This window comes from Ochotona curzoniae, unplaced genomic scaffold (assembly GCF_017591425.1).
Source record: "Ochotona curzoniae isolate NIBS_2020 unplaced genomic scaffold, NIBS_Ocur_1.0 contig_3255, whole genome shotgun sequence".
Lineage (NCBI taxonomy): Eukaryota > Metazoa > Chordata > Mammalia > Lagomorpha > Ochotonidae > Ochotona > Ochotona curzoniae.
In genome coordinates this window covers 1,734,655-1,762,324 of record NW_024465777.1, presented here as the reverse complement: position 1 = coordinate 1,762,324, position 27,670 = coordinate 1,734,655, and the positions used below count along the sequence as shown (strand labels likewise).

The window sequence follows — 27,670 nt, the reverse complement described above, 5'->3', positions numbered from 1 at the left end:
GACACTGGTTCTAATCCCAGCAGCTCCACTTCCCATCCAGCTCCCTGCTTGTGGCCTGGGGAAACGGTCGAGGACGGCCCAAAGCTTTGGGATCCTGCACCCGTGTGGGAGACCCAGAAGAAGTTCCTGGATCCTGGCTTTGGATTGGCATATCATTGGCCGTTACGCTCACTTGGAGAGTGAATCATTGGACGGAAGATCTTCCTATCTCTCCTCCTCTCTGTATATCTTACTTTCCAATAAATAAATAGATAAATCTTTTTTTTTAAAGACAGTTTTTGTGATGGAAACTGGGTAGGAAAAAAATTCCTTAAATCTGCTTTGGACACTTGAAGTATGGACAGCCTGGATCCAACATTTTTTTCCTCCCTCTGCTCCTGGAGATCATTCATGGATAGAATTACTAAAAGTAAGAAAACAATAAAACTACTAACCAACAATTTTACCAAGATTTTGGGATCTCGGCCTTTTCCCCAAAAAAGGCCTGGTATGGTTTTCGCCAGTTTCTCACCTGGGGGGCTCCTGGAATTGAGGGACCAGGAGTGATGGGCTGAGCCATTAAGTCATAGTCATTGCCTGACGATCCTGCGGCGACGTAGGAATAAGAGCCCCGGGCCCAGGGATCAGCACGCCAGCGGGACACCACTGTTTCCTTGGGCTGAAGGGAAAAAAATCCACCAACAAACCAACTAGTCAGACAGGTGGAGAGCACTTGCTCTGCTGCCCGAGGCTCAGACCAGGCTGCAAGGAGGCCTTGTGCTGTCGTGTCTAAATCCAGAGGCCCATTCAGGACCAGACCTGCAGCTCTGCGTACCCATTCATGTGACACATTAGCACGCCTTCTGAGCAAGGAGACTATTCCAACAGAGCCTAAAGAGTGGAATGAAACGCCAACAGATTCTACAAGACGCCAGGCTCTTCGCTGGAGTCGTTACCTCATGTTAGAAGGCAGAGGAGAGTCACAGTGCTCACCCCGAGGACTTCTCTGAGCCTCACACTGGGGCCAAAGTTTAAACAGTAATATTCACGTAAACCACAGCAGACGAAAGCAATGCTGACCCAGAACCTATTCTGCAAGCAGCTTAGACCCCGGTTTAGTCTGAGCCCTGGATCCCTGCTTGCCCATAAGCCGACTTACCTGGGGCACTGCACTGCTACCAAAGATCCCTTTAAGTATAGCCAGGCACCGGCCAACAATTACATCATCACTTATATTTTCCATGATACCAGCAGCTTCTCCAGCCACCAGTGCCAGAAGTATCGGGGCTAAAGAAACAAAGGAAAATGACAAGGTTTTCTACCTCATTCTTGGTACAGCACTCTAAAATATTGAGGCGAATGCAAATGAGGCAGCTGGGAGCTGGCAGACCACAGGGAGTGCAGTGTGACTCCCAAGTCTGCCACTGTCAACTGCAGAATAAACCACTTCCACCTCCACTCCGGCCCCAGGTGACTGGGCCCCCAAGGCCGTCTTTCTGCACCTCACTCTGGTTGAAACGGCCTGCCTCTGCAGCACAGCCCTCCCTGGGGTGTGAGCTCCCTGAAGACGCTACTTTCCTCCAAGCCCCAGCTTCTAGAAGGACTTCAGGAATTATTTGTAGCATATGTATTTGAGAAAAGCACAGACTATGACTAACTCTGCGAACCTCTAACAGGGACCAGGGGAAAAGCAGAAAGCAGTCACCTTTGTAGAGGTTCCAGAACAGAAAGAGCTCGCCCCTGCTGGCAGTTGTACTGCCAACATGGCCAAACAGGTTGACACTCGGATCCCAGAATACCCGGTCGAAGCACAACACCACCTGCCGTGAGAAAGGAATACCACAGTGGGAACAGGCTCCGAGAAGCATGACCATGCCCCCAACAGAAGTACTTCCCTTCGGGACTCTTAGGACAAAGACCCTTCCACTCTCAGCTTAAGGCAAGACGGCTCTAAGAACCGTGTCACCCAGGCCAATGCTCACAGACCTCTTGTCTGAGGCTCGACTGTGCACGATGCCCCAGTGGGACTGAAGTGTGCTATGGGATGGCACTAAGTCTGTGGCATGCCTGAGCCCTGAAGGCAATAAGCGGACAGCCTCGGCCTTGATACCACACGCAGCTGAGAGCAGAACCACATGTGTAAGGATGCAGCCCGCTCTTGGCGCAGAGTGGCGTCCAGTGAGCCTCCGTCGGGGCCCGGAGCCCACTACCTTGTTCAGGTTGCCAAATCCCATCCTCTGCACGGCAGACGTCTTCCACTCGGGAAGCGGCGGCACAAACTGAACAGCTGGCGGCTGCTGCTTCAGCACCCCCAGGGGCAGGGTGCAGAGAACAGCATCACACTTATAAATAAAAGTCTGGCTTGTGGAGCGGGTGTTCACAGCTATCACTTCGCATCCTAGAGGGAGGAGAAAACAAGTTACTGGGGATGAGGATGGCACTGGACAGGGCACCCAGCAGTCAAGTACACTCCACCTACATGCTGCCATTTCACTCTAACCACAGGCTAGCTCCGCTTTCTCAGAAGGGCAGGTAGACAGATGTGTCCAAGGCCACACAGGCTCACATGCTGGCAGCCTCAGAGTCCTTGCTCATTTCACCCTGGCAGCTCAAGTTAAGTAAACTTACATCAAAAATAAGACCAGGACCAGCTGACCAGGGCCTTCCCCATGGTAGCTGCTCACTGGGATCAAGAACAAATCCTCCAACTGTGACACAGACCTGTGCTATGCTGAGAGGCAGGCAGGCAGGCCAGGCAGCCCTGTGTCGGGCCCAAACCCCAAGTGTCCTCAGCATATGAAGCGGGGACCTGGGCCAGGAGCGCAAGATAAGTCTCCTATGTGGATGGCAAGAGCCCAAAGTTACTTTATTTACAAGGTAGATTTTACAGAGAGAGAGAGAGACATCTTCCGTCCATTGGTGCGCTCGTCACAGGGCTCAACCAGATCTGAGCTGGTCTGAAGCGAGGGACCAACGGCCTCTCTGTGTCTCCCACATTGGTGCCTTGGCTATTCTCTGCTGCTTTCCCAGGCCTTAAGCAGGGAGCTGGATGGGAAGCAGAACAGTCAGGAGCCAAGTGCACCAACATGGCTCTTCAACAGATATCTTCACAACCGGATCAGAGGAGGTGCCAGCACATAGCCAGGCTAAAGTCAGGAGAGCAGCCAGGAATCATGAACTGGCACTCACATGGATTCTGGTTTCATAGGCAGCAGCGGCTAACATGCTATGCCACAATGCTGGTACCCTGCCAGGTGACTCCTAGGCACATACTGATCCCAGCTGGTCACAACAGAAATGTGCTCAATGCTGACCTCAGAAAGATTACTGAATTATGCGAATAGGATTCTTCCTCATTTGTATTTTTTAAGTGAAAGCCTATTTAAAAATATATATATAAATAGCTCAAAATAAGTGCACAAGCTCAGAACATGCCCATTTTCTATGGCTATAAAATAGGACAAACTATACTATCCTCATTGTTTTCCATCTTTCACATACCTTTAAATGGAAAATCATTTAAATGGTTATAAAAGCGAAACAGAACAACAAGAGACCAAACAGCACCTGAGTAACTGGGAACAGGCCCAGGGAAGGAATGGCTGATGCTGCGTCTGCCCCTCGGCCCAGGCACGAGGGCCCTTACAGAGGCAGGATTCCAATAAGACCACCGATTCCGTGGCAGGTGGGCAATGGGGGTCTCTGAAAGCAGCGCTGAGCACACTGCTCAGCAAGCACTCGGGCAGCTTGCCAGCAGCACAACTCCACAGCTAGGAGGCTGTCAGTACAAAGGAACCCTGCTGAGCAGGAGCCAGAGTGGTGAAACACCAACAGCGGGCCCCTGGAGCCCACGTGCCAGTCCTCGTATTCATCAATAAACTCAGTAACATCAGATTGACACTGCCTGCCTTAACACCAAACTCCTCCGCATATAGGCTGAAAGCTGTCACAGCTTGTCTCAACAGTCTCTCACCTGGAACTGCCAAACTGGCACCTGTGCATCCCAGGGCACCAGCAGCCGCCAGGAGACACTGTCCTTGCCTGCCTGAGGGAGGCACCAACTTGCACGTAAGCACAACATACCTGAAGCCGTGTAGCGGACCTGGCGCACGGCTGTATTCAGCTTGATGTCCAGGCCTTCTGCTAAAGCCACAGGCACACATGAGTAGCCATTCCTCACTGTCAGGTGGCTTCCAGTAAACTCAAAGTCATCATCCTGAAGGAGAGAGGACACAGCCCAGTCTTAGTAAAATCCAGGATGAAAGACAATGCTAGTGCAAGTCAGTGGTTTAAGGCAGAGACTAAATCATCACAACTCAGTTTTGATGGTCCCGAGAAAGCCAAATAGAGTAACAAGCAAGCACACCCAAATGTCCCCAGTCTTCGAGCACCGAGATTCAGGCGGGTCCCTGCTACGCTTTTAGGACAGCAGTCCTTGGTGGGCAAGTGGAAACGAAGGGAGCCCGAGAACCAAGACAATCAGACAGGACACAGTTTATTTCTTTGGCTTTTAAAAGCATTTCAGATTCAGCATCCTGAATATATCTTACTGAAGAGTCACTTTGTTCCTTTAGCCTACAGGTTGCACAGTCGAGGAAGACTTGCAAAGCGCAAGTCCTCAAGTCAGATACAGGCAAGCCAGGACACTGACAAGATATTCCATCCAAATAGTAAAAAGCAGCACGTTTGGCCTTGCAATGGATAATCTCTCCAACTGACCTATTTCCTTGAATTTACTGAAAAACTTTCTACATCAAGAATTTCTCTTATGAAAGTTAGTCACTACTTCCAATTTCATGAATGTGTGCGGCAAACAGCCTCAACGACTGCTCCCCTGCTTGGCTGACATGCAGTCCCACCCTTCCCACGCACGCAGTGCCAGACACCAAGCGAACTGCGAATGATGAACTGATGCCCAGAGGTCCAACAGTGTCCTCATAGAAAGCCACAGAGGAACTGGGAATTCTACAAGATTTTTAACACTAACAAGCCCAGCCCTCACTATAATTCAAATGTTAAATAAAAGATTAATATAAAATATGCAAGTAAGAGCCTGGCGCCGTGGCCTAGCAGTTAAAGTCCTTGCCTTGAATGCGCCAGGATCCCATATGGGTGCCGGTTCTAATCCTGGCAGCCCCACTTCCTATCTGGATCCCTGCTTGTAGCCTGGGAAAGGAGTGGAGGACGGCCCACAGCCTTGCGACCCTGCACCTGTGTGGGAGACCCAGAAGAGGCTCTGGGTTCCTGGCTTCAAATTGGCTCAGCTCCAGCCACTGCAGCTGCTTGGGGAGTGAATCATTGGATGGAATCTCTTCCTCTCTGTATATCTGACTTTGCAATTAAAATAATTATTTGTAAAAAATATGCAGGTAAAAACTTAACAAGCCACCAGTTCAAGAATCAATCATACTTCAAAGAAATCATAAAGAGGGTAAGCTTTGTTTGCTGCTAGAAATAAACTGAGGGACCAACCAGATCCATGGATTAGAAGACTAGCTATTATTAAGAAGACAATACACCTCAAATGACTCTAGAAATTTGATGCATTCCTCACAAAGATCTCAAGATTATTTTTTGGAAGAATTAACAAGCTGATTCTAAAATTTTTATGGAAATACAAACACCTAAAATAGTCAAGACAATTTGAAAGAACAGAGCTGGAGAATTCCTAACACTGCTTATGAGACTTACGGTGGCCTAATCCGAGGCCCACCTGTCATGTATCATCCCTTTTAACTATTAATATTTAAAAAAACACACACACATACAAAAATTTAAAAAGACAATGGGTGAAGCAATGGGAATCCAAAGCCTGTGGTGCTGGCAGGTGCAGACAGATGCACATGTGGAGCCCAGCTGGCCACAGGTTCACACTCCTGAACCAAGACAAGCGAGGAAAAGATGGTGCTGGAATAATGAGGTAACTGTACAGAAAACCAAGAACCTTGCTCTCCGCATCCTCTGCACTCCAAAATTAACTCAAGATGGATTACAGACCTAAACAGAAGAGCCCACAAATGCCTGGAAGAAATCTCTATGACCTCAGATAAGGATCGGGGCGTGCAGTGCGTACAGCAGGCTGAGCCCCTCCTTAGGACGCCCACATCCCTCCTGGAGCATCGGCCTGTGCCCGCTTACTCTGGTCCCTGCTTATTTACCCAGTGGATGGAAGGACTCTGTCACTCTGCCTTTGAATAAATAAATAAATAAATCTTAAAATACATAAAAGTACAAAAAAAGCTGTACTCTTTGACTCAATCCATAAGGAGCGGAACACTAAGCAAAATGCTAAAATGCTAATGACAGAAAGTCGATCAGAGCTGTCAGACCAGGAGCAGATGCCAGTCTCCCAGCAGACGGCAAGTTCTAGGGCGATGGAAATGTTCTATGAAGGTACTTCAGAAAGTTTGTGAAAAACAAGATTAAAAGTTCATTTTGGCACAAAAACAGTCTTGCAATTCAAGCAGCTTTTCCTAACACACATTTGCCATGAAGCTGCTGAAGAAGGTTTGTCTTCTTTGTGGTGGTGGAACACGACGAAGTATCTCCTCTAAAAGCTGCTTGAAAACACAAACTCACAAATTCAAGCTGCTCTTCACAGCCTTCTTACAGACACATGTCCCGAGAAAGTGATGCAGGAACTCACCTGATCCCAGTGTTTAAGGGAAAGGGTAGACAGGGGTGTGGCGTTAGCAAACTCAAGGTTTGCAAAATGCCAGTCAAGTATCTGTCTGTCTCTTGATGAAAGATACACATCACTGCAAAACAAGGACGGAGAAGCACAGGGTCATTAAGACATTCCTACTCTTTCCAAGGAACCGGCCTGGGTGATGTCAGCTGACTGTGCTGTCATCCAGCAGGGATGGCACCTCGCGGGCAGCAAGCAGGGCCTGGCACAGGCACTGTGACATTATGGATAAACCTACTGCCTGCCTATGGTCACAGGTTTGTGTTGAAACTACCCCACTTCTGATTCTGTTCCCTACTGATATGCCTGGGAAAAGCATAGAGGTCAGCCTAAGTATCTGGGCCCCTGCCACCCACGTGGGACACCCAGCAAAAGCTTCTGGCTCCTGGACAAAGCCCCACCACTGCAGCCACTTGGAGAGTCAGCCAGAAGATGGAAGATCTCTCCATTCTTTTTTTTTCTCTTCCTTGTCCCTTCTCCATCTCTACTTCTGACCTACAGGTAATTTGATAAATTAAAAAACAAAATATAATAAGTAGGAACTTATTCTCTCATTAAGTGCTTCACTGTGGTGCCTAGAACAATGCCAAACTCACTGTGGAAATCAAATTACAATGGGACCACATTTGTCTGAAAAAAAAAAAAAAAAAACCAAACCTCATCTTCATGTGAAGTTCCCTGGCATTACAAAAGCTTATAATACAAACTGTGGTCTTCTGTTCTCAGTAAGACACCAGCAAGGACCTGATGCCTGTGACAACACAGAACAGCTGCCGTGTGCGAGGCGCAGGGCACGCACGCCGTCATTTTCAAGCTCCACTGGAAGCAAAGCACGAGGCCTCCTCGGCCCCAGAAGCACAGCACCTCCTCCTGCACTCCTCCCGGACACGTCTTCCATCCAGTGCGTCTGCACCGACATGGACCTTAGCAACATCTGTACACAGACCCCGACGTTCTCACACCCGCGGGAACAGGCCAGGGGATTTAGGAGCCTGGCAGGGAGTGACCTATTTTTCATTTACTAAACAATTTAAATTCAATTACTGAATATAATATAAAAGTTTGCTGTGCTCCATCATTTTCATTCTAAACCCAACAGAAACAACAGCGAACGCACCATCTGAATGCTCCCGCGTTCCCCTTACCTTGGAGGATTGGCTTCCAATTCTTGAAGCTTTTCTTCTAGCTTTCCTTGAGTTTCAGCTAATTCGTCATATTCCTGATAAAATTAAGTAAATCCGGTTATCATGGTGGTCAGATGTCCACTATAGCTGCTATACCAATCTATATCTGGACCATATTTCCTTATAGTTCAGCCAATATGACTCAATTTAAGGCTGGGGTCAGGATCTAGGATTTTGTTTTTAGAAACAAGTTACCACCGTGAGCCTGAGATAAGATTAGAGGAGAGGGAAAACATGGAAACATCAAGGAAGGTGCATGCTAACATGCTACAAAGGAAGGAAACTCCCAGCAACTGCTGCCTCCTCCGCGATGACCATGTGCCCAGCAGTGGCCTGCCGACATCAAGCTCCCCGGGGACTCCCAAGTTGATGCTCTTATTGCTGCTGTACAGCCAACACGACGGAGGATCACATGGCCAAGCGACAGCAGGACAAGGATTCAAATCACAAACCAAACTGAGATTAAATCATCTAAAATGATGGAGGTTGTTAGGAAAGGTAAGAGTTCTACAGGAAAGAAGGTTTCAAACCGAAGCCACCCCGAGTCCTGTGCTGCTTGTGTGATAACCCCTCCTCCTCTGGCTCCAGGTGTGGGGACGGGCCAGGGTTGGTCCTGCTCACGGGCCTCCGGGGCTGGGCTGCTGCTCAGGACTCAGGGTACACACGTATGGCCTCACCTTGCAAAGTGCAGTCAGGTCCCTGTGCTTGCTTTTCACCAAGAACTCTGCGGTGATGTCCCTGGGGGGCTTCACTTCAGCTGCTTCTTTGTACTGCTGATGGAGTTCCTTAATCTTCTCTTTCAAATTTACCATCTGAAACAGAGAAGTAAAATTCACCATTCTAGATACCTAAGTAATTCATCCCCAAACATCCCCTTGATGCTGGCTCCTCCTTCCTAAACGGCCTGCACACTGAAAGAAGCGACAGTGCAGTCCTCGGGCAGGAGGCCTTCAATACTTGCCCCATTGAAGGCAATCAGGAGTCGGGAAACACCCGACAGGAAGTGCCCACGAAGTATAAAACACCACCACATAAACAGGACCACTTTGGCCTTCCAAAGCAAACAAAAGCACAAACAGTGTTTCATTAATCTAAAAAGACTGAAATAAATTTAATTTCCAGGAAAAAAAAATTCTACCAAGTTAACTTAAAATTACTTTGGGAAAGAAGCTGTCATAATCTGTTTAAAAGTTAATTGATTGGGCCCGGCGCGGTGGCGCAAGTGGTTAAAGGTCCTTGCCTTGCACGCCCGGGATCCCATATGGGCGCCGGTTCTAATCCCGGCAGCCCCGCTTCCCATCCAGCTCCCTGCCTGTGGCCTGGGAAAGCATTCGAGGACAGCCCAAAGCTTTGGGACCCTGCACCCGGGTGGGAGACCCGGAAGAGGCTCCTGGCTTCGGATCGGCTTCGGATCGGCATAGTATCGGCCTGTTGCGCTCACTTGGGAGTGAATCATGGGACGGAAGATCTTCCTCTCTGTCTCTCCTCTCTCTGTATATCCGCCTTTCCAATGAAAAAATAATAAAAATAAATCTTTAAAAAAAAAAAAAGTTAATTGATTTTTGCTTGAAAGTAAGAGTTCGAGACAGAGAGAGCTTCCATTCAATTGGGTCCACTCCCCAAATGGCACAATAGCCAGAGATGAGCCAGTCCAAAGCTGGGAGCCAGAAGTTTCTTCCAGTTTTCCTACGTAGGTGCAGGGGCCCAAGGCTTTAGGCCATTTTCTTGCTGCTTTCCCAGGCCATAAGCAGGGAGCTGGATCAGAAGTGGAGCAGCTGGGACTCAAACTGACACCCATATGGAATGCCAGGCCTGCAGGTAAAGGATTAGTGTGCTATGCTACCACACTGATGTCAAGGAACCATTTTTAATACCAATGTTTTCAAATTTCTGACACAACTTCATACCAACTGGGTGGTGGCAGTTAACGCCTGAGGCAAAAAGCCAGCTTTGTGTCACGGCATGTTAAGCTTCTACTTGCAACACTGATCCCGTATCATAGCACCAGTTCAAGTCCTGGCTGTTTTGTTTTCCATCCAATCCCTTGCTAGTTTGCTTGGGAGAGCAGCAGAAGTTTCTGGGTCCCGGTCATCCATGAGAGAGACCCAGATGGATTTCCAACTCCTGGCCTTGACCTGACTAAGTTTCAGCTGCTACTGGTTCTTGGGAAGTGAACTAGCAGCTAGATCTGTTTCTCCCCTCCCCTACCTGCAACACTCTGCCTTTCAAATAACAATTCTTTAAAAAACACCTTCACAGGCTGGTGCTGTAGCTAAACAGGCTAGTCCTCCACCCTGAGGCACTGGCATCACATGTGGCTGCCAGTTCATGTCCCAGATGCTCCATTTCTGATCCAGCTATCTGCTTGTGGCCTGGGAAAGCAGCAGAGGATGACCCAAGTTCTTGGGATCCTGCACCCATGCGGGAGACATGGAAAGGGTTCCTGGCTTCTGGGCTTCAGATTAGCTCAGCTTTGACCACTGCAGCCAGTTGGGGGACTGTACCAGCAGATAAAAGACCTTCTCTCTCTCCTCTTTGTAAATATGCCTTTAAAACAAAGCCAAAACACAACACTCAGCCTGGGGCCCACAGACATGCTGCTGCTCGGCAGCTTTCAAGCCCTTCTTGCTGCTTTATCCTTGCCGTGGCTACGAAGGCAAGCTCTTCATTTGGCAGAAGACAGAAACACGGCAAGGGTGAAATCAGAGTCCAGTTGCAAGGTGCACCACAGTGTGCTCCAGAAACCCCCGTCTCCAGTGCAACGGGCTCCCTCTCCCTGAGCCACATGGTGCCAGCAGCAGGCAAGATGAGGAGAAAGCAAGCGCTGGCCTTGAGCCATTTGGCCCCAGTGTGCAGGGCGCCAGCAGCAGAGAGACCTCAGCTGGAGAATGCAGTGTGGGTGGTGACGCCTCAAGAGCAGGAATCATGGCAAGCAACTGGCTGCTGCTTTGTGAGCCTCATCAATGACACTTGGCCCTAGCAGAGCTGAGCCAGCTTGGAAAAGTCAGAGGGAGCCAGACAGTGTGGAAGAAAAAACCTATTTCCCTAGCAACAATTTGCCAAAAAGAATGAAGTCCCAGTTAGGCAGAGTTTTCTCACATGAAGGAAAAAAAACAAAACAAAACAGGGTGATGGTGTGGTGGCTTAGCATGCTAATCCTTGTGCAGCACCAGCATTCCATATGGGTGCTGACTGAAGTCCCGTTTGTTCCACTTCCAAACCAGCTCCCTACAAATGTCCTGGGAAAGCAGCAGAGGAAGCCCCTGGCTCCCAGCCTGGGACTGTCTCAAAATCTGAATTGTCAAATAAAAGCAAATTTTAAACAAAACAAACACACACACACGACCAGGACAACCAGTCCATGTCCCAGCGGCATCCGGCTCCATGTCTGTGGCCTGGGGAAGCAGCAGAGGATGGTCTGAAACCTTGGGACCCTGCAACCACGTGGGAAACCCAGAGGAAGCTCCTGGCTTCAGATTGGCTCATTTCTGGCTGTTGCTGTCACTTAGGGAGTCAATCAGTGGACAGAAAATCTTCCTCTTGTGTCTTCCTCTGTGTATCTCACTTTCCAATAAAAATAAATAAATCTTAAAAAAAAAAAAAGCTTCGGGCCTGGCGCCATGGCCTAGTGGCTAAAGTCCTCAACTTGAATGTGCCGGGATCCCATATGGGTGCCGGTTCTAATCCTGGCAGCTCCACTTCCCATCCAGCTCTCTGCTTGTGGCCTGGGAAAACAGTTGAGGATGGCCCAAAGCCTCGGGACCCTGCAGCTGTGTGGGAGACCTGGAGGAAGTTCCTGGCTCCTGGCTCCAGATTGGCACAGCACCGGCCGTTGCACTCACTTGGGGAGTGAATCATCGGACGGAAGATCTTCCTCTCTGTCTCTCCTCCTCTCTGTATATCTGACTTTGTAATAAAAATAAAATAAATCTTTAAAAAAAATAATAAATTTAAAAAAAAAACAAAAGAAAAAACCAGAATGCCTTTTAAAATCTCTTAATTAAAGGCTTTCTCCTCACTGACGCGTGTTCAGCTATTGAGCAGTTTTACCTTATTGAGAAGCTCCTTCAGTTCTTCCTGGGTCTTCACTATCTTCTTCCAGTGTTCAATCTGCTCATCTTTGACATGCTTCTCTTGCAACCTGAGAGACAACACGGAGCCTTTGTAGTACAGGAAGGTGTCTGCTACAACATCCAGGGAGCTGGCCTTTGTGACTGTCCCCCAGGGGTGACTGATGTTCTGCCACCTGCAGGAGGGCCCTGGATGGCACAGCTGGCTCTTGGTTCTGGTCCTGGCCTTGGAGACCGAGCTGCAAGATGGCAGTGTGTGCACGTGTTCTAGTTCCCTCTCTGTTCACACAAAAGCAGCCAGCATTGTGGCACAGTAAGCTAGGCCTCTGCCTGTGGCGTGGACATCCCTGAGTCAACTCCCTGTTATGGTTTGTGAAAGCAGCGGCAGAGGGCCCAAGTCCTGGGGCCCCTGCACCCATGTGGGGGAACCAGAAGAAGCTCCTGGCTTCTAACTCTGCCTTTCAAATAAAAATAAATCTCAAAATAGATAACGTTGATTGGTGTTAAGTAAACAGTATCAAAAGGTGACTTTTAGAACGGACGGAGTCTTGAGGTTCACAATCATTTCTTTCTTTTTTTTTTTTTAAACAATTTTATTTTTGGATTTAACACCTTAGCTCACTTAAATAAGATTTTATAAAAGCTTAAAACAAATGGCAAATCACTAATGGAGTTCCAGTATCAAAGTACTTACTGAATGACAACTTCCAACGCCTGACCCAAGGACACAGGCTTATTATTGAGGACATTGAAGTCTAGCTGATGACTAAGGTAAGACGTTGCTTCTAGAAGCCGGTTGAACTCTTGTTCTACCATTTCATCTTTCTCTTTTGGAACCTAAAAATTCGAAGTATAGCAGAGTTGGTCCTTACAAGACTAAATAATCATTAGCAAAAACACAAATGTCCTACAGTTTAAAAATGTCAAAATATGTATCTCAAAGGTGAAACCTTTGAGGAAAGTGATTTTGAATTTTCTTTTCTATGAAGTGATCAATTCCATTTAAATGAGGTATGAGATGTTTTGAGCCTGGTTCCTGCCCTGTCCTCCCACGTCTGCCCCGACAGCTAGGTCTCTGTCACAAGGTCACACCGCTCTAACGGCAATCACATGGAGCACAGGTGCACTGAGCTGACATGCACTGCCCTGAGCTGCACTGACATGCAGACAACACACTAGTAAAGGTCCAGGGAACCAACACCACGCCATCTTATCTGAGGATGTTCCAGGGTAAGTGTAGAACGGGAAAATTAAGAAGCTCAAAGCATCTGCTTCCCCTCAGAGGTGGCAGAATTTCAGGTAACAAGTGAAATGCATGGCTACTGAAGAGTGCACTAGCACCCTTACTCCTCAGAGTGAAGGGTTCAATGGCACTGGGAAGTTCAGACTCGACTGTCCCAGGCTCTCAGAGAAACTGTGAGTGACTGAAGTACCAGATGTTTGGGCTACTCAGTGCTGCAGGTGAAGTGAACAGATCATAGTTCATTCCCTGAGGTGACACTGGGCACCTGCCACTGACCCATCAGCCAGTTGACACACATCCTTCTGCTACTGAGTGATGGAAACGAAGCAGACTGCATCTGCATTCCTACCGCAGAAGTCCAGGCAACCGGAGAAGTCCCCCAGGGCCAAGGGAAGCACACGTGGCAGAGGTCGTGCACTGACTGGGGGATGGGATTCCGACCTTGTGGAACCCAGGTTTACAGTCAACTCAAAACAATAACAAGACACAAAACACTAAAGTGTGTGCTAGTTAACACGAGACTGGGGGAAGGTTTTTTTTTTTTTCTTTTTTAAGTAATCAGAGATAACTGCTGACAAGACCAACACAGTGAGACTCTACCTCTCAAAACACTGTTTCCGTTCATCTCAACTACACAGTGTTGAGCCTTGGCCTCAGTCCCGCACTGATCACACAACCAACTCCACAGATGAGCCACCACGATGCAAAAAGCAGCTGACAGGAAGTGCAACCTTAGCTACAGAAGGAAAGAGGACTGCGGTTCTTCTTGGAAACTGCAATGTGCAGACAGAACTGCTCTAACAGCCACCACACGGGGGAGACAGCTCAGGAGCCTTGAGTCAGACGCTCACCCACACCTCTTAAAGCTTCGGCTTCACGCTTCAGCACAGGCTTTGGATGGCGAGGATGTACCAGGGAGGTATCGCATTGGTGAATCAAAAATGTCCATTCAATTCCAGAAAACAGCTGGAAAACGAGCTCTTAGTGACAAGTCCTCCTGATTTGGAATGTACAGTTTTAGCAGTTGATAAAGAGATGCTCTTCTCAGGAATTCACTTACTTTCTGATCAGTTACTTTTTATCGTGATATGAGAATGGGTATCTCTACAGAGCAACCCAAAAGAATGCAATTTTGCTCATAAACTGGCCATTTCTAATCTGACCCATTCGGTACTACAAAAATAGTTCTTGACGTCTGAATCTGGTTCTCTTTTCAAAAGATATCATTAAAAGACAGCTGTAGTTATGAAATCATAACTAATCACAGATGCAATGCACTCAACTGCATGTCCTAGAAAATAAAAAAGGGATATTCCAATGGGCGGCTTCTAACACTCCTGGCAAGAGGATGGCACAGCAGGAGGGCCCAGACCCCACAGGCATCCCCCGTGGGGCAGGCTGGCTGGGAGTGTGCAAATGGGGCCGATTAAAGCTCTTCCAGTGTCAACTGGACCCTTGTTCAGACAAGCTTTAATCTCTGCAGGTCAGGTGACAGGCTCAGGGACCGGGGTCCAGGGTGTGTGGTGGAAAGATATTTAAAGGGACACTGTCAAGGTTAGAGGGACCAAATTTGACCTTTTGTTTCTTCCCTCTGCTCAGCAGCCCACTTGGTTCTTACACTTCCTCCTTTAGTCCACCCATACACTCCCTCCCCTTAAAAATACCCTGTTTTTACATGCGTTTTCAATGACAAAAACTTGATGGCACCAGCCCAACACACAGGCGCAACTACACCAACAGACCAGTGTGATGCAGGATGGAGAGGACCTCGAAAGGAAAGGATTTCAGTGTCAAGTTTTCAATGGGATATTGTAAACAGTGAGGAAAATGACTGGAAAAATCGTGAAAAAATACCTTGACAGTGTCCTTTTAACCAGTGCAGCAGAGAGAGAAATAAACTGTAAATAACAGCCCAACAGCCACGTCCTTTAATTTTGAATGACAGCAGTAAAATCAGGCTTTAAACATAGCATGACAGAAGCATTCTGTTTTGCAAGAAGCTGCAACCATTCGAATATAAATACGGAACAGACTGTACAGAGACCAAAATGGGAACGGCAAATGGCCAAAAGAAAAGCAACTGTAAAAAGGCAGGGAGGGAAAGGTGGCCAAAAGCAATGAGAAATAAAGCAAAAACTCAATAGAAAAGGAAAGAAAGAAAACACAGAACAGTAACAAAATCAAAAAACAGAAACAAAAATAAAAACAAAGTTTACCACCAGGCCGCCGCCGAGGGCAGAACCGCTGGTGTGATACACAGCTCTGAGCGGAGGCTCAGTTTTAGGAACTTAGGCACCAGACTCAGCACCTGAGGCCCCCTCAGCTTTCTGCCCCATGAAGCAATTACAGGAATGTTCCAAGTGCAGTGAGGGATCACCCTGAAACCTAATAATGCTTCTGTTAACCTTAAAATTACTACTTTGAAATTAAAGAAACATTCAGTAAATAAAACATTTGCCCATAAGAGAATCAATACTGATTGAGAGAAAAACCAAACTGTGTTTTTAATATATTTACATCTTGAATCCACCTCCAAAAATAAAACATGTTAACACAGCCAATTGATGAAAAGAACTCTAGCAAGCGACTGCCCTTAACACTATCTCTTTCCCTCAGATGCTAATAATTTCACAATTAAGAAACTGAAATATTTGTAATCTCTAAATACAGCAGTAAGTGTAATTTTACGTGTCTATTCCACTACATGCCCACAAGAAGGTACACTTCAATAAGTATGTGGAAAAATAAAATCATAAGCTAAGTTTTTAAAATTCAAAAATAATTTTTTCAGAAAAGAACTTTTTAAAAACTCCTTATATGTATGGATTTTTAAAACTGTCAAAATAGCCCATTGTTTAATTTCACTTTCTACACACTTTTGAAATACCCTCATATCGCATCTTAAAAAATGAACTGGAACAAATGATTACAAAGGATGCAGCAGCACAATGGGAGGCAGGTAAGACCTGGTAACAGCGACTCAGAAGAATTTAGTAGAAAGGGACTAATCATACAACAATCTTCTATAAAGGAAGCAAACAAAATGCTACCATCTTAAACAGATTTTGATTATGCCTTTTCAAAGCCATTTCCTTCTCTATGAAAATCTCAGGTTAACAATTCCTTCAATAATAAAAAGTGGCCAAGTCTCACTGTTTCCAGTGGAATCCATTCTCACTGTTCTGATCCTATAGCATCCCTGATACTCACACGAAGCATTCCTGAACATGTAAAAAGGGTACAGCTGTATAGAAATAAATCTAGGGAGAGACAAACAATTTTCTGGACAGGTCCTTGCCCCTACAAGAAACAGTTCCAAAGGAAATAACAGCTCTCCTTGGTTCCACCGTTGGATGCAATCTAACATTTAGGTCTTCAAAAAGGGACATCTACCTCACTTCCAGCCTTAAGCTCTCCAGCAGCACAGCGGAATAGTTAAGTGCAGCAATGTTCCAGGCACACAAAACTGAGATTCAGCCTGGTACACTTATGATCAAACCAGGCCAACAAGGCCACAGGCAACTTCTACCTCTCCAGTGCTCACACATCAAGCATTTTTGGAATTCTATTAAGACAGAAGACTAAGGTAAACTTCTCTGGAAAATCTGGAAGAAATTTACAACTGAAAAGTTTCTAATCCAGATTCTCCCAACCAAAAGAGGAGACAAAGCCATTATACCAGCACACCAGGTATATCCTTAACCACAAACAACTCAGTGTGCTTTTATATGTGGCAACTGTTGTCTCCTCCTCTAAATTGTAAGGGATCGTTCAGTTCCTAAAAGCAATGAAGGGATGAGTGCAGAGAGCATCCACACCCACACACAAAGTGCCTAGGCCGTCTCCAGCACACAGTAGAGCTATTCAGTAAGTTCTTACTAAACTAATAATGCAACCCGTAAAAGTATTTTTATTTTATAAGATTTCTTTAAAAGGCAGAGTTAGAGACAGAGAAAGCAATCTTCTACCAGCTGGTTCATTCCCCAAATGGCTGCAATGGCAGGGACCAGGTCAGGCCAGAGCCAGGAGCCTAGCGCTATCTGGATCCCCAGGGGCTAACGGGAACCTCAGCATTTGGGCCATCGTTCACTGCCTTCTCGCCTGCATCCGCAGGAAGCTGGATGAGAAGCAGAGCAGCGGGACAGAATCAGCACCTGTATGTTAACCCACCATATCACCGTGGCCCTAAAAATTACTATTTCGAAAAGAAAAACGATTTGGAAACTTCAAGAGCATAAAGGAAGGAATTACATTTCACTTCATCTTTAAACTTCTTGTAAAGCAGAGTTTGGGCTGGCACTGTGGCATAGAGGGCAATGCCACCTGCGTCCCTAACACAGGCTATCCCTCTCAGGGTGACAGTTTGAGTTCTGGCTGTTTCACTTGTGATCCACCTCTCTTTAATATCCTGGGAAAAGCTGCAAATGGTCCAAGTGTTAGAACTCCCCCGACCCATGCCAGAGACGTGATGAAGTTTCTGGCTTCAGCCCTGGTCCAACTCTGGCTGTTGTAGCATCTGGGGAGTGAACAAGAAGGAAGAGCACTCTGTAGCTCCTTCAAACAAAAAAATACAAAGGGTAGAGTGGGGCCTGGTGTGGTAGCCTAGCAGCTAAAGTCCTTGCCTTGCACAAGCTGGGATCCTATATGGACACCAATTTGTGTCCTGGAGGCCCCATTTCCCATCCAGCTCCCTGTTTGTGGCCTGGGAAAGCAGGCAAGGATGGCCCAAAGCCTTGGGACCCTGCACTCATGTGGGAGAGCCGTAAGAGGCTCCAGGCTTCAGATTGGCACAGCTCTGGCCATTACAGCCACTTGGGGAGTGAATCATCAGACAGAAGATCTTTGTCTCTCCTCTTCTTTGTATATCCAGCTTTCCAATAAAGATAAGTAAATCTTAAAAAAAAAAAAAAGGCCAACCCCCCCCCCCCCAAAAAAGCCCAGTATTTTAGGGATCCATGCAATTGTAACCAAAACAATATAAAAATATCAAAAACCACCTGCTATGTGATTTTTTTTTTATGGTAGCAAAATGGCCAGGTAGACACCATGACAAGCTATTTCCACAACTGTCTAACTACTGGCCTTGTACACACTAAAATTATTCTCTCTTCAACTGAAGCTAGCCACAAAAACAAAACAGGCATGGCCTACTTCATCCAACAGTTCGCTAAAGTAGTCAACAGTTAAGTGAATTTCTACTCCATGTGAACCTTATTTCCTACCGGCAGAAGTTCTCACAGAGGAAGACCCAGCTGATGGAAGCAAACGGGGTCTTAAGACTTGCACATGCTCACTCATCCCAATTTCCCTGAACTTCCAGCCAGGAGCAGCAGACCAAACATGGGAATCTGAGCCAGAACACCAGGCACTGGGTCTGCTTTCCAACTTGCTGACTGCAATGACCTTAGGTTAACACTGTGTGAGCTTTCTGCAAAATGGAGAAGTAAAATTACTGACTGACCTAAAGCTAGGAGACACATTTGTAGTTATAAAAGCATTAACAATGGTATTCTCTGTACTTGTACAAAGAAGAATCTTTGCAGTACTTCTACAGTAAATCTGCTAATCAATAGTTACCCATTCTTACACTGAGCTGCACTGCCAAGCTGCTAAGGAAGAAAAACACAGAAACATTCAGGTGCCTCGTGACTAACTGCAGAAAGGAGGAATTCTCAGCCTCAAAGAATTCCCTTCCAAATATGAGATGGCTCAGGAATTTTCCTCAGCATTTGGCAACTGTACAAAATGCAAGTCGAATGTAGAAAAATCCTATACAAATTAAAGTTGAATGACAACTATCCATCTCACCTGGAAAAGTATTACTGATTACAAAATGCTGAAAATCACATCACCAGGTTAACACTTGCTGCCTAACTTACTCAGAAGAGTCAGTCCTGAGGAGATACGTGGATTTATAAACCAGAACATCAATCACTGACCAAGTCCTCCTCCCAAGGTCATCACCTGAGCAAACGGTGTAGTTATTTACATTTCTGCATCATCAGCCAACAGTTAACTAGAATAGCAGCAGGAGCAGGCCACACTTTAGCAGCACTGGCATATTATTCAGCAACAAATGCTTTAAAATAGTCTAATCTGAGGAAAGCAACCCATTTCTCTGTATATTTCTACTACAAAAAGTTTCTCTTCACTGTTAGACTAAAGAGGGAGCTGGAAGTGTGGCCCAGTTGATACGGTTGCTGCATGACATACCAATATATGGGTACCACTTAGGGTTGTGGAATGCCTCACTTGCAATCCAGCTCCCTGCTAATGGCCTAGGAAAAGCAACAGAGGATGACCCAAGCGTGTGGGCCCTTGCCCTCACATGGGAGACCTGGGTGAACCTCCTGGCTCCCGGCTGTGGCCTGGGACATTACTGGCTGTCATGGCTATCTAGGGAGTGAACCAGAAGAGGAACATATTCCCTAATTCCAAATCTTTAAGATAGTAAATAAATCTTACATAAACACGCACACACACAATCAGCTTTCTGTTGTGTTCTGTGTTGTGTTCTAACAGATTAAAATGTTGCATGTAATACTGGCATACTAATTGAAACAAGCAACAAAAAAGGCTAGTAAAAGAGCATGTACAGCAAAGCCTAGAGAAAAAAGGTGATGCCTCCATGACCAGAAACAGTCTTCAGTGTGGATTACTGCTACTTTCTCAGCTCAGCTCAGCCCTTTGCTGCCTATCTATCCCAAACACCAATCCAGTCATGGCACTGCAACATCTCCCTAGCACAGCTCTCTTTATCCTAAACTTCAGCCTTCATTTCTCCCACCCTTCCTGGGAGCAGTCCAGCCTCCTTTAGCAAGCTCTCGGCTCAGACTGACTCCTTCTCTGCCAGCAGGTCCAGCCCTCACACAACCACTGCCCTTCACCATCACTCCTGCCCCGGTCCCCTCAGCTCCTTACATTCTCTTGTCCACTGGTTCCCCTCCCCTAGCTGTACCTCTATCAAACTATCAGCAAACCTACATGCGCTGCTGGCCAATCTGTGCATAATGTATTTGTGATTTGCTTTAAAATATTCTGCATTTATAACACAGGGAATGGGATAAATATAACAAGTTTGGGAACATGGGAGTTCAGCACAGATTCTTCCTACTTTTGCATAACTTTAAGTTTACATAATAAAGAGCTAGGAAAAAAATATTTGTGTATTAGTAGTACTCTAGACTGTTGCAGGGCCTTTCTTATTCATCTCTACATCCTCTATAGATCTTTTAAGAATATCAGAAATTTATCAAATGGTTGAATAGAATTAATCCAAATTCCATCCTTTCTCTCTTATTCTACTCTTTATTCTGTGAGCAGCCTCGAAGCCCTGGCAGGAAACCTGGGCTAGGATTGCAGGGATGGGAACCCAGCCGTTTTTCTCTCTCAAGACGCCCATAAAGCCTAAGGGCAGACAGAACTAGATGAGGAAGTCCCTGGAGACCCTTGCATAAACCCGAAAAACTGAGCCATATTTCCTTTCCCTGAGTAACAGCATATTCTGAAAGGTATAGACTCTCATCATGAAAGAATATTTGGTATAATACAATCTTCTGAATCCTGTTCACCTATGGAACACAGCGTAACAGGTAGGGTGTCGGTGTGACAGGTGTCAGGTACCTGATGTGGAAGTGAAGATGCCGTTTAGGACCCACATCATTTACTGGAGTAACTGGATTCCAGCGCTGGCGCCATGCCCAATTCATTTCCCACTAATGTACTTCCTGACAGCATACAACAGCTCTGGTAGCTAGATAACAGACAAGGACTGCGTTCCTGGCTCCTGCCTAGCTCAGCCCACTACTGGCACTTGACGAGTGAGTGAATTTGAGAGTAACTCCCCCACCCTGCAAGGAAAAAAAGGGGTGGGAGGGAGACGACTTGTGTAGCTTCTGTTTTATACTAAACTACTCTGGATCCTATGCCTTTTGTTCAGTTGCGAACAGTTGAGCCTACTAATACATTTGGGTAAGTCCTACCACATTTTGCTGCTAGCCCATGAAAAGCCTGAGTCTATAAACACAAAACCAGCGCTGTGAAGAACACATGATGGGAGGCACAATACGCAGAAATGAAGACTCGGGCTTCAATTCCAAGTCTCTTGGAGCAGGTGGCCACAGCCAAATAAAAAGCGCGCGCGCGCACACACACACACACACACATACGTATAATTAACAATAATCCCTTCTGGATTGGCTCAGAATGAAGAAACAATCAGCATCATGTCACATCATTTCTGTCTGCATTTACATGTGTATATTTATACACACATCCCTCGACTTCCGGATTCTTTTTTTCAACTAAACCACAGAAATCTGGAGAAGCTGTGTCTGTTCCCCACTTACAGCCTGTCCGTTAGCTTCGTACAGTGGGCACTTCTGCTTGATCTTGGCCAGTTCCATGTTTACTTGTTTGCTGACCACAGCCATGGGATTTCCTCCTGGAAAAAACCCACACAATTAAATTCAATGTATCTACAAGAAGAGAATGAAAACCTCAAAGACTGTTGTACTCAAAATAAAAAAATACGAAGGGTGGGTGTTGAGGTGCTGCGAGGTAAGCCACTGCCCTGGATGCCCACATCCTGTACTAAAGTGCAGGGTTCCAGTTCCGGTTATCCCACACCTTTGAGCCATTTCCCGCCTGTGTGCATCCTGGGAGCCAGCAAGTGATGGTTCAAATATTTGGGTCCCTGCCACCCACACGACAGACCTGCTTGGAATTATGCATTCTAACTTTGGCCTTGCCAAGTCTTGGACTTTTACAGATATTTTAGTAGTGATCCAGTAGGGGAAAGATCTCTGTCCCATCGTTTCTTTCAACCAAATTAAAAAAAATACTTTGAAAATTTTTAATCGGAAAAACAAAAGAATCAAAATTTAAAAGATATGAATCATGCCTCAAAAAATAACCCTTCCCCAAAAAAGAGCTTAAAAAATACTACATAGATAAGCGAAAAGAGTTTGTCCTATGCATTAACATTTCATTATAGTTCTTCCTAAATTTTAGGTATATCATATCAGACATACATACACCAAAGGATTATAGTATACATATCGCTGTCATTTTCAAACTCAATGATATATCACAGGCATCACTGTTTATTAACAAGGAACAGCATAGTTTTTATGGATGTATGCTTCTCATCATGTAATTTATAATCATTTGATATGCTATTTCTAACATCCTATTATAAATAATGCCACATTACAAACCTCCGTGGCTGGAGGGGGGCAGCAAGCCAATGGGCACTGATTTGAGTCCCAATCACTCTGGTTCCAATTCCGCTATTAATGGCTGGGAAACCACTAATGACCCAAGGCCTTGGAGGCCCTGTGCCCATATGGAAGATCCAGAAGAAGCTCCTGGTCCCCAGCCTCAGATTAGCCCAAAGAAATAGCCACTGCAGCCATTTGGGGGGTGAACTAGTAGATGGAAGATCCCTCTGACTCTCTCCTTCTGCGTAACTCTGGCAAGTAAAATAAATAAATCTTAAAAAAGAAAAAAGTCCTCGTTTACAAAATTTGCCACTTATTTGTCTTTTAAGAATAATTTCCCTAGTACTAGAAGAAAAAAGCTAAGTAAAAGATGTATAGCGGTTAATTTTTGCTCATACTGCTATCCAATCTTTGGGAAGATCATTGGGCACTTTCTCACTAACAGCAGCACTTGCTATGGTTTGAGCAGGGTTTGTCCTCTTAACCAGTCCCATGTGAGGTATTCAAAGGGTGGAGACTTAACCTCACTGTGTGTCACAGGTAGGGCCTTTGAGGCTGGCAGGGCTACACAAGGCTACCAGGCCAGGAGCTGGCTGTGATTAAATCAGCATGGTTCTAGCAGGGGCGGATGTAACTCCTTACCTCTTACCATAGAATGGCCTGCACTGCTTCATGACCACAGAGACAGGAAGGCTACCAGATGTAAGCCTTCAACCTTGGATCTGAACTGCGAGCAAAATACTAACCTTTTTTCTTTGTAAATTAACTAATCTGTGATTTTGTGTTATTAGCTATACAAAATAGACTAATAGGGCCTGGTATGATAGCCTAGTAGCTAAAGTCCTAGCCTTCCATGCACAGAGATCCCACATGGGCGCCAATTCTAATCCCGGTGGCCCTGCTTCCCATCCAGGACCTGGGAAAGCAGTCCAGGACAGCCCAAAGCCTTGGGACCCTGCACCACGTGGGAGACCTGGAGGAAGTTCCTAACTCCTGGCTTCAGATTGGCGCAGATCGGCCACTGCAGTCACCTGGGGAGTGAATCATCGGATGGAAGATCTTCCTCTCTGTCTCTCTTTCTCTCTGTGTATCTGACTTTCCAATAATAAAATAAGATAAAACTTACAAGAAGTATTTTTGGCTTTAAAGTATAAATTTGGGGAACAGAACTGTAGTGCAGTGGGTTATTTCACCACCATGACACCTGCATCCCACATCAGCGCTATACTGTGATCCAGCTCCTTACCAATGCACCCAGGAAACAGTCCGAATACTCCGGGCGCCGACACTCATGGACAGACCCAGATGGAGGTTTTGGTCCCTGGCTCTGGTCTAGCCCACCCCTGATTGTTGTGGCCATTTGGAGAGTAAACCAACAGATGGAAGATGTCTCCCTTTCTCTGTATATTCTGCCTTTCAAATAAAAAAAAATCTTCAAAAAGCATGTAAGTTAAACAATTTTAGGAGTCTCAGACTACGTATGAGCATATAATTAGCAACTACTTACCGAGACCTGTCACTACCATGGCTCCTAGGTCAGCTACATAGTTTCCTTTGCGAAAAGTAGCAACTCTGCCGCCCACACGATCCTGTTTTTTTTTTCCAGGAAAAAAAATGGCCAAAAATCATCATTTTAATCAGGACTATCTTAATCTCAATATTGCAGCATAGCACCATACTAGGGCTCTTCTATTTTAATTTGGAAGCCAGCACTGTGGCACAGCTAGTGATGACACCATCACGATGCCAGCATCCCATAAGGGCATCACTTCAGTCCCAATTGCTCTACTTCCGATCCAGCTCCTTGCTAACAGCCTGGGAAAGCACCGGAGGATGGTTCACATGTGCAGACTCTTGCCACCCACGTGGGAGAGCTGGAAGTAGCTCCAGGCTCCAGGCTCCTGGCTTTGGCCTGGCCCATCCCTGGCTGCTGGGCCATCTAGGGAAGGGAAAAGAATACACGGAATATCTAACTGTGTCTCTCCTTCTCTCCATAACAATGACAAATAAAGAAACAGGGAGGGAAGGAGAAGAGACAGAATGAAAGCAGGGGAGTACAGGGCAGGGAAGGCAGAAGGCAGTATAAATGAAAAAATATATTAAGATAAGGGTTTTGTTTGGAGTTCACATGGAGTATAATCAACCCAAAGACATATGAAGCGTAACTTGAAGACCCTGCGGGAGAGACAGTTACGGAGCAACCACAGGAGGTACACAATGAAGTGATGGGACAGGAACCAGACAGAAAACATTAGCTCTCCACCTAGCTGCAGTATCTCTTATTGCCTACGATGAGCTATGTGTCACCCACACAGAAAATCTGTTCATAAATTCCAATACAAAAATATCAATTTTTGGTAACCACGACCTAGCTCTTAACCCTATTCCCATAGAAAAATGGTTCTCCAGTGCAGTCAGTGGCATGAAGTAAACCAAACATCTACTTCTATAAGCCCTTCATGTGTAAAGCAGCCCAGGACACCTCTAGTAACTAAAAATTTAAGTATAGGGAAACATTACTACACTATAGTGATAATTTAATAATTACAGTAAAAAAGGAGAGTACTCTGAAAATTCTAAACAAGCAACAAAAAAAGCAAAACAATTATCCCTACACAAATTTACTGATTCTGTGTAGGAATCACAACAATCCCATTATTCTCTACTGTTATTCTCAGTACACAGAGAACACACAAACATTTCCTAAATTAATGAAAAAATATTACTTCCATTTTTAAAAATGTTCATCTATTTGAAAAGCACAGTGAAAGGGACGGGCGGAGACAGGCAGATCTCCAAATGCCGCCAACAGCCAGGAAGGGCGAGGCTGAAGGCACCAGCTAGGGTCTCCAGCTGGGTCTGTGACAGGTAGCAGCCAAAGCACCACAGCCATCACCTGCTGCCTCCCAGGGACATCGGCGGGATGCAAACAAAGTAGGTGGGCCAGAATCAGTGCCAGGATACAGGATGCAGGGACTCCAGCTACTAGCTTAACCCCTGCAATGTTTCTTTACTAAGATTATACACCAAGAATATATTTTAAACTTTTACTTTCCCATATTCTATTTAAAAAGTGTATCTGAAAAATTAGCAGTTTACTGAAAGTAATTTGGATTGTACTGCATACAGCATTTTAAAAGCATTTGTTCGAGCTGGTGCCATGGCATACAAAGCCAACTCCTGCCTATAGCACCAACATTTCATATTAACACTGGTTTTTGTCCCAGTTGCTTCACTTCCAAACCAGCTCCAAGCTTATGGCCTAGGAAAGCAGCAGCGAATGGCCCAAGTCCATGGACACCTGCAACCATGTGGGAGACCTGGAGGAAGCTCCTGGCTCCTGGCTTCAGATGAGCTCAACTCCAGCTACTGCAGCCACCTGTGGAGTGAATCAGAGGATGGAAGACTTCTCTCTATCTCTGCCTTTCAAATAAAAATAAAATTCATCTTTCAAAAAGAAAAAAAGAAAAAGAAAAGCATTTGTAAAACTAGATGTTCAGTTTACTTGTGAAATACTTTATTGTTTTGAAATGGTGGGTGTATGGAGAAGCCTTTAAGCCATCAGATGATCATTAAGTTTCAAAAATTACACATGAGGTAATTTTAATAGCAGCATCAATAATGTCGTTTTCTGTTTTCTCATACTTGGAGACCCAAGCTGAGATTCTGGCTCTGGGTCTTAACCTGGCCAAGCCCCAATTGCTGCGGCTACCAGGAAAGTCAAGTGACGCCTGAGAATTTGTTCTCTCTCTCTCTCTCTCCCCTCCCAACTTCGCATTCTGTCACTCTTCCTGTCAAAGGAATGAATGATTTTTAAAAGACTATATGGGGCCCAGCATGGTGGCCTAGCGGCTAGTCCTCGCCTTGAACATGCCGGGATCTAACATGGGCGCCGGTTCTAATCCCAGCAGCTCCACTTCCCATCCAGCTCCCTGCTTGTGGCCTGGGAAAGCAGTGGAGGGCGGCCCAAAGCCTTGGAATCCTGCATCCATGTGGGAGACCTGGAGGAGGTTTCTGGCTCCTGGCTCCGGATCAGCACAGCACCAGCCGGTGTGCTCACTTGGGGAGTGAATCATCAGACAGAAGATCTTCCTCTCTGTCTCTCCTCCTCTCTGTATGTCTGACTATGCAATAAAAATAAATACATCTTTAAAAATAAAATAAAAGACTATAGGGATTATTTATGAACTCTACCCACACTGAATCTTTTACAAAACTGTCAAAACTGCTTTAGCAAACACAAATAATAGTCAAAATATCTGAGTATTGTTTCAACAAACTTGGCTAAGCTCACGTGAACAGTCCCTTAACTGGAAACACATAATTTCCTTACCATGTTTCTAATTGGATCAAGGTTAGTAAACTCAAAATACAATTCTTACCCTGGCTTCCAGAAGCGTAACGTCCATTCCAAAACTTTGTAGTTGTCGAGCTGCCGCCAAGCCAGAGACTCCAGAGCCTATAATAATTACCTTTCCTGTCTTTTTAGCTAAAAGCAAAAAACAAACAAAAACCATAACTTCTTTTGTACTGAGGATTTTAAAAGTTCACATATTTTCATGATTCCCCTTTAGGAAAATCTCTAGAGTCTTTTTTTTTCCTGATAATTATTTCTATTTTTGATGATTTTAACAAGGTTGATTAGGGTGATAAAGGTCAAGGGTTACAGAAATGGGGTGCGACCATTATCTCCACATTCTCTTGTTTCTTCCTGTATCTGGGCAAGAAGCTCCCTTCCTCAAAGGGAGAATAAAATTTGCATCTTCTTAATAAGCCATGGTGTGTTATGAAGCCAATAATTAAGAGTTATTTTCAAAACATGAAACTGTATGAAAACAAAAGAAAAAATACGTGAAACTTACACACTTTAATGCAATAAATACTTAAACAAAGTCCATTATCTGACCATTTAGTATTTTATTAATTCAGCCTTGTGTGTCAGGATCTGTGATCCAGAGTTAATTTGTTATGAAGACCTTGCTTCATTTATCTTAGAATGGTTCTCAGACACCTTTTGCGTGAAAACTGTTGTTTCTTTTAAACTTTATTTCTACAGTATGATTAAGTATCCCTTTTTGAAAAAGTATTAAAAACAAACAAAAAAGAAAAAGTATTAAAGATTAAAACTAATATATTAACTTCCAAAATATCCCTATCTCCTGGATTCCTGGAAGCCATTATCCCAATACTATTAAATGGGGCAAATTGAACCACTAGCAGCATAAGGAACCACTGATGGGAGAAAACCTAAAACCTCCTGCTTAGGTAACAGATTTATTTATTTA

General features: G+C 45.4%; 1 protein-coding gene across 5 annotated transcripts in view; it reads right to left on the bottom strand.

The window, feature by feature from the left end:
* KDM1A (lysine demethylase 1A) overlaps nucleotides 1-27,670 on the bottom strand; it is a 76,884-nt gene that overhangs the window by 2,621 nt on the left and 46,593 nt on the right. For 2 of the 5 annotated variants that reach the window (XM_040979506.1, XM_040979508.1), the window contains 14 exons: nucleotides 26,768-26,874; nucleotides 23,893-23,974; nucleotides 21,513-21,607; nucleotides 15,019-15,030; nucleotides 12,616-12,758; nucleotides 11,902-11,992; nucleotides 8,529-8,663; nucleotides 7,813-7,886; nucleotides 6,626-6,737; nucleotides 4,063-4,195; nucleotides 2,190-2,377; nucleotides 1,685-1,799; nucleotides 1,139-1,266; nucleotides 512-658 (listed from right to left, as the gene is read on the bottom strand). In XM_040979506.1, the coding sequence (XP_040835440.1) occupies nucleotides 512-658; nucleotides 1,139-1,266; nucleotides 1,685-1,799; nucleotides 2,190-2,377; nucleotides 4,063-4,195; nucleotides 6,626-6,737; nucleotides 7,813-7,886; nucleotides 8,529-8,663; nucleotides 11,902-11,992; nucleotides 12,616-12,758; nucleotides 15,019-15,030; nucleotides 21,513-21,607; nucleotides 23,893-23,974; nucleotides 26,768-26,874 (1,562 nt within the window). Of the gene's footprint in view, nucleotides 1-511; nucleotides 659-1,138; nucleotides 1,267-1,684; nucleotides 1,800-2,189; nucleotides 2,378-4,062; nucleotides 4,196-6,625; nucleotides 6,760-7,812; nucleotides 7,887-8,528; nucleotides 8,664-11,901; nucleotides 11,993-12,615; nucleotides 12,759-15,018; nucleotides 15,031-21,512; nucleotides 21,608-23,892; nucleotides 23,975-26,767; nucleotides 26,875-27,670 lie in introns of all 5 variants that reach the window. The other 3 variants (XM_040979509.1, XM_040979507.1, XM_040979510.1) reach the window with 2 other exon arrangements.